This window comes from Ammospiza caudacuta, chromosome 3 (genome assembly GCF_027887145.1).
Source record: "Ammospiza caudacuta isolate bAmmCau1 chromosome 3, bAmmCau1.pri, whole genome shotgun sequence".
NCBI lineage: Eukaryota > Metazoa > Chordata > Aves > Passeriformes > Passerellidae > Ammospiza > Ammospiza caudacuta.
The window spans coordinates 118,743,753-118,755,751 of NC_080595.1; the positions used below are offsets into that span (position 1 = coordinate 118,743,753).

At 57.8% G+C, this 11,999-nt stretch overlaps 1 protein-coding gene across 1 annotated transcript in view; it reads left to right on the forward strand.

Moving 5' to 3' along the window:
- DTNB (dystrobrevin beta) overlaps nucleotides 1-11,403 on the forward strand; it is a 148,687-nt gene extending 137,284 nt beyond the window's left edge. The window contains exons 20-22 of the mRNA XM_058802790.1: nucleotides 3,860-4,034; nucleotides 8,409-8,442; nucleotides 11,224-11,403. Coding sequence (XP_058658773.1) covers nucleotides 3,860-4,034; nucleotides 8,409-8,442; nucleotides 11,224-11,310 — 296 coding nt within the window. The 3' untranslated portion in view covers nucleotides 11,311-11,403. The remainder of the gene's footprint in view (nucleotides 1-3,859; nucleotides 4,035-8,408; nucleotides 8,443-11,223) is intronic.
- Nucleotides 11,404-11,999: the final 596 nt, after the last annotated feature.

Genomic DNA, 11,999 nt, shown 5'->3' on the forward strand with positions numbered 1-11,999 from the left:
AGGAGGAAGAGAGGTGCCCTGTGTCTGTTCCTGCCTTTGGCAAGGCGAAGGATGCTGTGGATCTGTTCTGGGCTGGTTTTGGTGCTGAGGAGGAAGAACAGAAATGTCCTGTGTCTGTCCCTGCTCCCTGCTGGAGCCAGCACCAAATTCCCCACACATTTTGGGTGACCCACGAGGCTCTGCCGTGGTGGTGGTGGAGCCTGCAGGGATGAACAGGGGGGTCTCACTGCCCAGCAGTAAATCCCCCTCCAGCCCCATGTCCTGGCAGCAGAGGCAGCTCCAGTTAATAAAGCTGTCCATGGATGACACAGCACCAGCAGGGCCGTGCCAAGGCCACCAGCTCCCCCATAAATCACCTCAGCTCTGCCCCCAAGGCTCAAACACGGAGAGCAAACCTCTGCCCAGGCTCTGCACTCGTCCCTTTTTGCTTTCCAGAGCACAGGGAGTGTTGTAGAGTCACAGAATTGTGGAACAGCCTGAGTCAGAGCCACAGGGATCCAGCTGCCGACCCTGCCCAGGACACCCCAACAATCCCAGCCTGTGCCTGAGGGCATTGCCCACAGCTTTCCCTGATCTCCATCCCAAACCCCTGACACAGCTGCAGCCACCCCCAGGGTCCATCCCTGGCCACCAGCCATGCCAGGGCCCTCCAAAGCTGTGTGGCTCACCAGGGAGTGGGAATGGAATGAGAATGGAGCTGCTGACAGGCTCGTGCTGGAGGAGATGCAGAGAGCAGGGAAGGCTCCCCTGGAAGTGTCTGCGATGGTGTCATTTGTGCAAATGAGGAAGAGCATGAGTTATCCTCAGCTGATGGAGCCAGCAGGATTTCACACGTCGTGTCCCGAGGGGAGCTGTGGGAACAGACAGCTCCTGCAGCGTGGGGAGGGCTGGGATCTTCCCTTCCCTTCCCTTCCCTTCCCTTCCCTTCCCTTCCCTTCCCTTCCCTTCCCTTCCCTTCCCTTCCCTTTTCCCTTTCCCTGTCCCTGTCCCTGTCCCTGTCCCAGGAGGGGACACTCACAGCAGCACCACCCCATCCTCCCATGGCGCCCAGGGTGCCCTGATGGCCCCAGCCACCTTCTCCTGCCATGGTGCTGGGGAGGGATGGCTGGAGAGCAGGAAAGGTTCATCCCCAGAGGGTGCTGGCACTGCCCAGGCTGCCCAGGGATGGGCACTGAGGCTGCCAGAGCTCCAGGAGCCTTTGGGCAGCACTGCCAGGGATGCCCAGGGTGGGGTTGTTGGTGTTGGTCTGGGCAGGGACAGGGTGTGGACTCATGGACCTGGGGCTCTCTTCCAGCTCAGGATATTCCATGATTCTGTGATGGAGCTGTGGAGTCACACAATCACAGAATCACAAAATCACCGAGGGTGAAAAAGATCTCCAGGCCCCTGAGCCCAACTGTTCCCCCAGCACTGCCAAGGCCACCACTGCCCCATGTCCCCCAGTGGGACAGCCACAGGAGAGTGCCACAGCCACTCCAAAGTGCCACAGCCACACCAGAGTGCCACAGCCACACCACAGTGCCACAGCCACAGGAGAGTGCCACAGCCACACCACAGTGCCACAGCCACTCCAAAGTGCCACAGCCACACCACAGTGCCACAGCCACACCACAGTGCCACAGCCACTCCAGAGTGCCACAGCCACACCACAGTGCCACAGCCACAGGAGAGTGCCACAGCCACACCACAGTGCCACAGCCACTCCAAAGTGCCACAGCCACAGGAGAGTGCCACAGCCACACCACAGTGCCACAGCCACTCCAGAGTGCCACAGCCACTCCAGAGTGCCACATCCAAAGTGCCACAGCCACACCACAGTGCCACAGCCACAGGAGAGTGCCACAGCCACACCACAGTGCCACAGCCACACCACAGTGCCACAGCCACTCCACAGTGCCACAGCCACACCAGAGAGCCACAACCACACCACAGTGCCACAGCCACACCAGAGAGCCACAGCCACTCCAGAGTGCCACATCCAAAGTGCCACAGCCACACCAGAGTGCCACATCCAAAGTGCCACAGCCACTCCACAGTGCCACAGCCACTCCAAAGTGCCACAGCCACTCCAGTGCCACAGCCACACCACAGTGCCACAGCCACACCACAGTGCCACAGCCACACCAGAGAGCCACAGCCACTCCAAAGTGCCACAGCCACACCACAGTGCCACAGCCACACCACAGTGCCACAGCCACACCAGAGAGCCACAGCCACTCCAAAGTGCCACAGCCACTCCACAGTGCCACAGCCACTCCACAGTGCCACAGCCACACCACAGTGCCACAGCCACACCAGAGTGCCACAGCCACTCCAAAGTGCCACAGCCACACTGCAGTGCCACAGCCACACCACAGTGCCACAGCCACACCAGAGTGCCACAGCCACACCACAGTGCCACAGCCACACCGCAGTGCCACAACCACACCAGAGAGCCACAGCCACACCACAGTGCCTCTCACGCTCCCGGTGCTGCTGGGCAAACACTGATCCATTTTTACTCCATTTTTACTCCATTTTTACTCCATTTTTACTCCATTTTTACTGCACTTTTACTCCGTTGTTGCTCTATGCGAGCTCCAAAGTGGCAGGTTCAGGGCTGCTGCTCTGCAGGGAACCAAGGCAATTCCTTTGCTGGCTGTTCCTGAGCCCACACTGAGCTCCAGGTCCCAGTTTTGCTCATTCCAGAGCTGCCTGATCTCCTCAGCTCTCCCTTCAAGGACCCACTGGAGCTGTGTGACCCCCATGTGTCACCATGCTGCTCTCAAAGCCACCAAGGATGTGTCTGTGAGGTCCCCTCTGGTCACACCCACCCCAAACACCTCTGGGTCTGCAGCTGTTTGTTTCTCCAGCTGCTTTAGCCAATCTAAAATGAATGTTTGGGTGACTTCAGCTATTGCTTCAGGTTTAGATAGCAAATATTTGTCCAACACGACCCCCAAGAAACCATTTCCCACCTGTTTGGTTGGTGGTTTTGGCCAAAACCAGTGGGTGTTCGGCCAATTCCAAGAGATATTCAAATATCAGGCACATTTATGGGATCATCCCCAAATAATCTGTATGTTCCTGTGGGTGTATGGGAACAGTGGGTTCCTCACCTTCCCAAGGCATCTTCAGAGCCTCAAGGATTGGAGAGACTTGGCTCTATGTACATGACCTATTGTGTAAAATTTAATTTATTTTTTTTTACATTTAATTATTTAAATAATTTTAATTTTATTTATTTATTTATTTTATTATAATTAATATAATATAATATAATATAATATAATATAATATAATATAACATTATATTATTATTACATTAAAAGATAATATATTATCTTTTTATATAATTATATATAATTATATATAAATATTATATATAATATTTATATGTATTATATAATTTATTATATATAATATTTATGAAATATATAATATATAAATATTGTATATTTAATTTATTTTATTAATTTTAATTAATGCAGGGGAAAATAAATGTTTGTTTGAAGATGTTACTCCCTATCACAGTAAATTCAAAAATCTGACCTCATGGTGCAACCATGCTTCTTTAGTTCAGCCTGCATTTGATATTCCCCTCCAGTTACCACATAGAATATAACAAAACAATATTTATTATATTTTTAAAATAATAAAAATAAATAAATAAAATAAATAAAATAAAAACCCTGAAGGGGTTTAAAGGCCCTGTGGATGTGGCACTTGGGGACATGGGGCACTGGTGGCCTTGGGAACTGGGAGGAAAGTGGACTCGATGGTCTGAGGGATTTCCCACCCCCAACAATTCCACAATTGCCTCTCTCCTCTCACCCCCCTGTCTCATGCCTGCTTTTCCTCTCTGTGTTTTTTCCTGAAGCAGAGGAAGAAGACGAGGAAGAAACAGAGAAGCTGCAGAATGGAAAGGATAGAGGTGAGGGGACAAACCTGTCTGAGAGCTCTGCAGCGATTTCTGACCACTCCTCTGGGGCTTCACTGCCTCCCTTTGCACCCCTCGGGGGGCCCTGGGTGCAGGTGGATGTCCCTGGGTGCAGGTGGGTGGCTCTGGGTGCAGGTGGGTGGCTCTGGGTGCAGGTGGATGTCCCAGGTGCAGGTGGATGTCCCCAGGTGCAGGTGGATGTCCCTGGGTGCAGGTGGGTGTCCCAGGTGCAGGAGGATGTCCCTGGGTGCAGGTGGATGTCCCAGGTGCAGGTGGATGTCCCTGGGTGCAGGTGGGTGTCCCAGGTGCAGGTGGATGTCCCTGGGTGCAGGTGGATGTCCCAGGTGCAGGTGGATGTCCCTGGGTGCAGGTGGATGTCCCAGGTGCAGGTGGATGTCCCTGGGTGCAGGTGGATGTCCCCAGGTGCAGGTGGAGGAACAGGTGGGTGGCTCTGGGTGCAAGTGACTCCAGGTGCAGGTGGATGTCCCCAGGTGCAGGTGGATGGCTCTGGGTGTAGGTGGATGTCTCCAGGTGCAGGTGGATGTCCCCAGGTGCAGGTGGATGTCCCCAGGTGCAGGTGGATGGCTCTGGATCAGATGGCTGTGGGTGCAGGTGGCTCTGGATGCAGGTGGCTCTGCTGGAGCAGCCCCCGGCAGGTGTTGTGGCTCTGCCCTGGCATGTGTCACCTCCCAGCCCTGGTCCCTGTCCCCAGCAGCTGCCACAGGCCAGTGTTACAGTCCTGTCCTGTGCTCAGCTTTTCTCACAGCAAGGGTCACACATGGAAATGTGAGAGAGGAGGAGGAGCTGCTCCAGGGGCTGTGAGAAACCCATCCCAGGGTGACCTTGGCAGGACAAGTGTCCCTGTGCCAATGGGGATCCATCCCAGGGTGACCATGGCTGGACAAGTGTCCCTGTGCCAATGGGGATCCATCCCAGGGTGACCTTGGCAGAAGTGTCCCTGTGCCAGTGGGGATCCATCCCACGGTGACCTTGGCAGGACAAGTGTCCCTGTGCCAATGGGGATCCATCCCATGGTGACCATGGCAGGACAAGTGTCCCTGTGCCAGTGGGGATCCATCCCAGGGTGACCTTGGCAGGACAAGTGTCCCTGTGCCAGTGGGGATCCATCCCAGGGTGACCTTGGCAGGACAAGTGTCCCTGTGCCAGTGGGGATCCATCCCAGGGTGACCATGGCAGGACAAGTGTCCCTGTGCCAGTGGGGATCCATCCCATGGTGACCTTGGCCGCAGTGTCCCTGTGCCAGTGGGGATCCCAGAGGCAGTGCCACCAGTGTCTCAGGAGGTCCCTCCCTGTCACCCCCGTGTCCCTGGTGTCCCAGGCTCTCCCCCTGTGCTGAGGAACCGTGTCCATCCCAGGAGTTACCCCAGCGCTGGGAGGGATCCTCGTGGCCTCGGGGTTTTCAGGGCAGCCCGAGGGAGGCAGTGCCAGCGTCTGCTCCTCTCCTCACGCTCCAGGAGCCACCAGGAGGCTCCTCCCAGGGCCAGGACCTCCCTCAGGGCTCTCCTGGCTCCTGCTCTGCACGTTCCAAACCCAAACAGAGGAACAGCCTTGGCCGGGTGTGAATCAGCGCCGGCGTTTGTCTCACTCGAGCCAAGCCCCACTCCAGCATCAACAGAGCAGGGTTTGGAGGCTGCTTTTGTTACACACACGTTTCCTGCTGGCTCAGCTGCTGCGGCATTGCTCCCGGCACAGCTCACTGCCCCGGGCTTCCCCATCCCTGCCTCCTGCAGGGCACCCAGGTGTTTGGAGCTGCTCCGTTCCTCTGCCCACCCGTGGCTGAGCGCGGCGGGGAGCTGGATTTGGGCTCAAACGGGAGTTTTTCAGAGCAGACCCGGCTCTCAGGACCCTCTCTGCCCCAGAACATTCCTCATCACTGGAATATTTGAGATGCTTAGCAGATGATCCGCGCGGCTCTTTCCAAATATGCATTGTGTCTGGCATGGGAAACGGGGCAGGGGGAGGCTGAGGCGCGGCAGATGGTGGATGGAGCAGAGATGGAGCACAAACTCTCCCCAGACGTGTCCAAGAGCAGAGCCGGGTCCAAGAGCCTCGGTGTGGAATGTAAATACTGTCCCTGCCAGGGGAAAAAGCACTTTATTGCAGTCCCAGAGCCGGTGAGGTCAGCCTCTGGCAGGGAGAGCCAGGAATGATCAGTGTGGAGCTGCAGGGGCTGGGGGACAGCAGGGAGGGGTGGCACCAGAGCCAGGGAGCTGTGGCCAGGGGGCTGCAGGGGTGGGGAGCCCACAGTGAGCCCTCGTTCAGCAGCGTTCTCCTTTTGGGATGAACAATAGGAAAAAGCAGCTCAGGGGGTCCCCAGCCCCTGAACCCCACCAAAACCATGGCAGGGGCTGGTCCTCACTGCCACGGACTCAGAGAATCACCCCAGAACGGTTTGGATGGGAAAGGGACCTCAAAGCCCACCCAGTGCCACCCCTGCCATGCCAGGGACACCTCCCACTGTCCCAGGTGCTCCCAGCCCTGCCCAGCCTGGCCCTGGGCACTGCCAGGGATCCAGGGGCACTTCTCTGGGCACTCAGGGCCTGCCCACTCTCCCAGGGAACAATTCCTGCCCAATATCCATTCCAAATCGACCTTGTTTTGATTTAATGCCACACCTAGGGACAGCATCATCCTTGGGCTTCCTCACAAGTTTCTCCATGTGGTTATTTCCTATTCCCCTGCTGTGTTTTTGTTTTATTCCCAATTAATGAACCCCAGCCCTCCCTTCCCTGCTGGAGAGGCTGACCTTCAGTGGAGCAGGGCTGGATTTGGGGGATGAATCCTCTACGAGGAGGATTTGTTGCACACACGTTTCCCGCTTTGATTTGTGTCACAAATCCCACTCGGTGCATCCCCTGTGGTTTGGGATCACAGAGCAGTGTCCCCAGAGGTGTCCCCGAGGTCTCCGGGCTCTGGGGGCGCAGCTGGGAGCTGGCAGAGCCTCCTCCATGTCCCATCCTGGGGATGGCTCAGATGTGCCACCACGGCAGCCCAGCCTCGGTGCTGCTCCCTGTGCATCCCCCCTGGCTCCGTGCAGGCACAGCTTCCCTGCCAGCTGTTAGCCCAGGTGGGAGCAGCTCTGCCAGGGGCTGGCCAGCTCCTGCTGCTTCTCCCCCTTAGTGCCAGGATGCGACCCTGTGACAGTGCCACCTCAGACTCACCACGTCCTTGTCCCTTCCTTGCTGCCCATTTGGGTTTTATAACCCTGGCACCACTGCAAGGGGGACCAAACCCCTGGGTTCCGCTCAGACTGCTGGGAACAGCAGAGCTTTCTGATCCATTGCATTTCCTGAACAAAAATACCCTGTTTGAAATTCCAGCCCTGGCACAGGGTGCCCACCCTGCCTCCCTGGCAGTGCCCAGGGCCGGGCCGGACACTGGCACACCCTGGCACAGTCCCAGGTGTCCCTGCCATGGCTGGGCTGGCACTGGGGGGGCTCCGAGGTCATTCCAGGATTCCATGGAATGCCCCTGCCCATCCTGGCCAAAGCTGAGCTCCTGCATCCCCCTGTCCCCAGAGGACAGTCCCTGGCATGTTTGGGGTGGCACCGAGCTGGCAGAGGGGGCTGTGCCCCTGGGACATCCCCAGGCTGGAGAAACGCCCTGTGAGACCCTCGTGCAGCTCAGCAGGGACAGGGCCAAGCCCTGGGGAGGTGCCCAGGTGCCAGGACAGGCTGGCAGGGGCAGCCTGGCACGGGGACACCGAGGTGACCCCGCGGCAGTGACGTGTCCCTGTCAGGCTCTGTGGTTCCCGTGGCATTCCTGGCAAGGAGGGCACAGCCCTGCCCCTGTGCCTGGCACCAGAGAGGCCACCCTGGGCCCAGCTGAGCTGCCCAGGACAGCAGGGACAGGGAGGGACCATGGCACCGGGGAGGTGGCACCTGGAGGGGCTGAGGGCACCGGGATCAAAGCCCAGGGTGGGAATGACAGGGAAACTGAGGCAGGATCTTTCTTCTCTGTGGTGCTGGGTGTGTGGTGTTCACAGGGGTCCCAGGGTGAGGGAACAGAATCTGGCTCCATGTTCCAGAAGGCTGATTTATTATTTTATGATATATATTACATTAAAACTATACTAAAAGAATAGAAGAAAGGATTTCATCAGAAGGCTGGCTAAGAATAGAAAAGGAATGATCACAAAGGTTTGTGGCTGGGGCTCTCTGTCCGAGCCAGCTGACTGTGATTGGCCATTAATTACAAACAGCCACATGAGCCCAATCACAGACGCTCCTGTTGCATTCCACAGCAGCAGATAATCATTGTTTACATTTTGTTCCTGAGGCCTCTCAGCTTCTCAGGAGGGAAAACCCTAAGGGAAGGATTTTTCATAATTCATGTGTGTGACACCTGGGGAGAAGGGGCAGGGATAAAGGGAATTCTGTCCCAGCACAGCAGTAGGAGCTGGGGGCACATCCTCATTTCGTGGGACAGGAAATGCTCCCCGTGCTAACCTGTCCTTCCCTCTTTGCAGGTTAGGAGGGAGCACAGGCTGGACAGCAGCTCAGGTAAGGATGGACACCTGTCCCAGCCCCTGGGCTCCTGTCTCCTCCTGGGCTCCTGTCACCTCCTGCTCTTGTCCTGTTTCTGCCCCAGGAAGGTCCCACCTGCCCATCCCTCCACTCAAAAGGATGTTTTCCTCAGAACTGTGGAATGGGTTGGGTCGGAAGGGATCCTAAATCCCATCCAGTGGCATGCCTGCCATGGCAGAAACACCTTCCACTGTGCCAGAATGGTCCAGCCTGGCCTTGGGCACTGCCAGGGATCCAGGGTGGGCACCCTGTGCCAGGGCCTGCCCACCCTGCCAGGGAACAATTCCTCATTCCCAATCTCCCATCCAGCCCTGCCCTCTGGCACTGGGAGCCATTCCCTGGGTCTGTCCCTGCATCCCTGTCCCCAGTCCCTCTGCAGCTCTCCTGGAGCCCCTTCAGCCTCTGCAAAGGGCTCTGAGCTTTCTCCAGGGTGGGCAGACGCCATCACCCCCATCTCTGCCAGCCTTATCTCCCATTTATTGTCCCTTCTGTAAGGAGAGGAAACAGGAGCCCGTGGTGATGGACGCTGTCCAGACAGACCAAAAATACCCTGTCTGCCCCCAGAAAAGCAGGGCCGCGAGTTAATAACCAGGCACAACAGATGGACAGACAGACAGGTGCAGGGAGGGCAGGAGGGGCAGGGCTGGAGCCTGCGGTGTCTCCAGGGAGATCCTTATCTGCCCCACCTGAAAAGCTGCGAGGAGCAGGCTCGGGTTTCCTCAGCCTCTGGAGGTTTGCCATGACGCCCATCACCACTCCCGGTGGGCAGGAGGCAGAAAATCCTGCCTGGATGCACCAGAGGGGACAGCAGGGCATGGGGACAGCAGGACATGGGGACAGCAGGACATGGGGACAGCAGGGCATGGGGACAGCAGGGGGATGCACCAGAGGGGACAGCAGGACATGGGGACAGCAGGACATGGGGACAGCAGGGGGATGCACCAGAGGGGACAGCAGGGACATGGGGACAGCAGGGGGATGCATCAGAGGGGACAGCAGGGCATGGGGACAGCAGGACATGGGGACAGCAGGGGGATGCACCAGAGGGGACAGCAGGACATGGGGACAGCAGGACATGGGGACAGCAGGGACCCTCCTCTGGGACCCCCTCCCTCTCCCTGGGGATGGCAGGCACCAGGCAGGACAAAGCTTCCACCTCTCCCTGATCCCCAGGGGCCAGGAGAACCAGTTGTGGATCCAGAGCAGGATTCTGTGGGATAATCCCAGCAGCAGCTCGCACCAAACATCCTCTGCCAAGTGAAAAAAGGGGATTTGCCCTTTTCCCCACCTCCCAGCAGTGCAAGGAGAGAGCCCCAGAGGGGCTCAGGAGCCTTTCTGGCAGTTTTTGCATTAGGAATTCAAGTCCTGCCTGATCTGGGAAACAATCTGGTAACTCAAGAAGGAGTGAAATTGCAGTGCTGGAGGGGGAGGCAGCACGGGCAGCCACAGAGTGAGGCTTTCCTCACCCCTGAAAGGCTTTGGAGAAAGGGACATGAGTGACCCTGCCACCCCCAGGGCTGGAGGGGACAGGAGGAGCCCCAGTTTCCCCCTCCCCAGAGCCCAGTGGGGCCTCCAGCACATGAGAGAGTGAATGAGATACCATGAGAAACGAGGGAGAGGAACCAGCCAGGCTCCTGGATCCTACAGAAAAATGGGAAAGGACAAAAGGAGAGCAAAAATAACCCTTTACACCGTGGTGGCTCTTCCTGCAGGGAGAATTTCCCCATGGAAAGGGTGCTCAGGCCTTGGCAGGGGCTGCCCAGGGAGGTTTGGAGGTGGCACTCAGGGCACAAGGTGAGGATTGCACTTGGTGACCCCAGAGGTTTTCCCTGTCCCCAAGTGCCACAGGGCTTTGAAACCCTCCAGGGATGGGCACCCCAAACCTCCCTGAGCAGTTCCAAGGCCTGAGCCCCCTTTCCATGCAGAAATTCCTCCTGGTGCCACCCTGAGGCCATTTCCCCTTGTCCAGAGCAGCTGCTGCAGGGCAGAGAGCTGGGGGCTCCACCTGCTGAAAATGACCCCAAACCATCACAGAGGGCCTGAGGAAGGTCATTGACAGAGATCTGAACTGCAAACAGCTCCAGGCAGAGATTGCTGGAACCTCACAGAATCCCAGGATCATTCAGGCTGGAAAATCCCTCCCAGCCCATCCAGTGCCACCTGTGCCCAGTGCCCACCTTGTGCCCAGCCCAGGGCACTCAGTGCCACATCCAGGTGCCACCTGCAGGGATGGGCACTGCCAACCTCCCTGGGCAGCCCCTGCCAAGGCCTGAGCACCCTTTCCATGCAGAAATTCCTCCTGGTGTCCACCCTGAGCCTGCCCTGGCCCAGCCTGAGGCCATTTCCCCTTGTCCTGTCCCTGTTCCCTGGGAGCAGAGCCCGACCCCCCTGGCTGTCCCCTCCTGTCAGGGACTTGTGCAGAGCCACAAGGTCCCCCTGAGCCTCCTTTTCTCCAGGCTGAGCCCCTTCCCAGCTCCCTCAGCCTCTCCTGGGGCTCCATTCCCTTCCCAGCTCCCTCAGCCCCTCCTGGGGCTCCATTCCCTTCCCAGCTCCGTTCCCATCCCTGCTCCCAGCACTGCTGGCTCTGGGGCCAGGTGAAATCTCTGGGGGATTTCTGTGGGATTCCTGTGGGGTCTCTGCAGTGTCTTTGCAGGATTTCTGGGTGATTTCTGCAGGATCCCTGCAGGATCTCTGGGGGATTTCTGGGTGATTTCTGCAGGATCCCCGCAGTCCCTGACGGGTTTCCCGGTGCCGCAGGCTCGGAGGATGCTCCTGCGACCGAGGGATGTCTCCCCCCTCAGAAGAGGCCGTTCCAGCCCATCCATCACCATCGTGCAACTGTGACCGATCTCCACCACCTGGAGCCAGCACCGGGAGCTGTCCCGAGGCCTCTCCTGCCCCTCAGGCCATTGCATGCACCCTCGGTGTGTTCCCGCCCGGCTCAGCCGCTCAGGCAGGCTTAAAAAACAAAAATAACACCTGAAAGGACACTGCTGGTGGCTCTGTGTGCTGCTCCCTCCCAGGGTCCCCCCAACAGAGCCACTGTCACCCCCACGGGGTCACTGCCCCTGGCTCTGTCCCTCCCTGTGCATGGAACAGAGGGCAGCAGCCCCCAGGGTCACCCCTGCACAAAACCTGGGGGGTTCAGCCCTAAAAACCCACCTGGAGCTCCTGCAGGCAGGGTTCAGCCTTTCCAAACCCACCTGGAGCTCCTGCAGGCAGGGTTCAGCCTTTCCAAACCCACCTGGAGCTCCTGCAGGGGGGGGTTCAGGATTCAGCCTTTCCAAACCCACCTGGAGCTCCTTCAATGGGGATTCAGGCTTTCCAAACCCACCTGGAGCTCCTGCAATGGGGATTCAGCCTTTCCAAACCCACCTGGAGCTCCTGCAATGGGGATTCAGCTTTACAAACCCACCTGGAGCTCCTGCAATGGGGATTCAGCCTTTCCAAACCCACCTGGAGCTCCTGCCCACACCTGGGGGGTTCAGCCCTTACCTGGAGCCAGGTGTGAGGCCACAGCCTCCCGGGTGGGT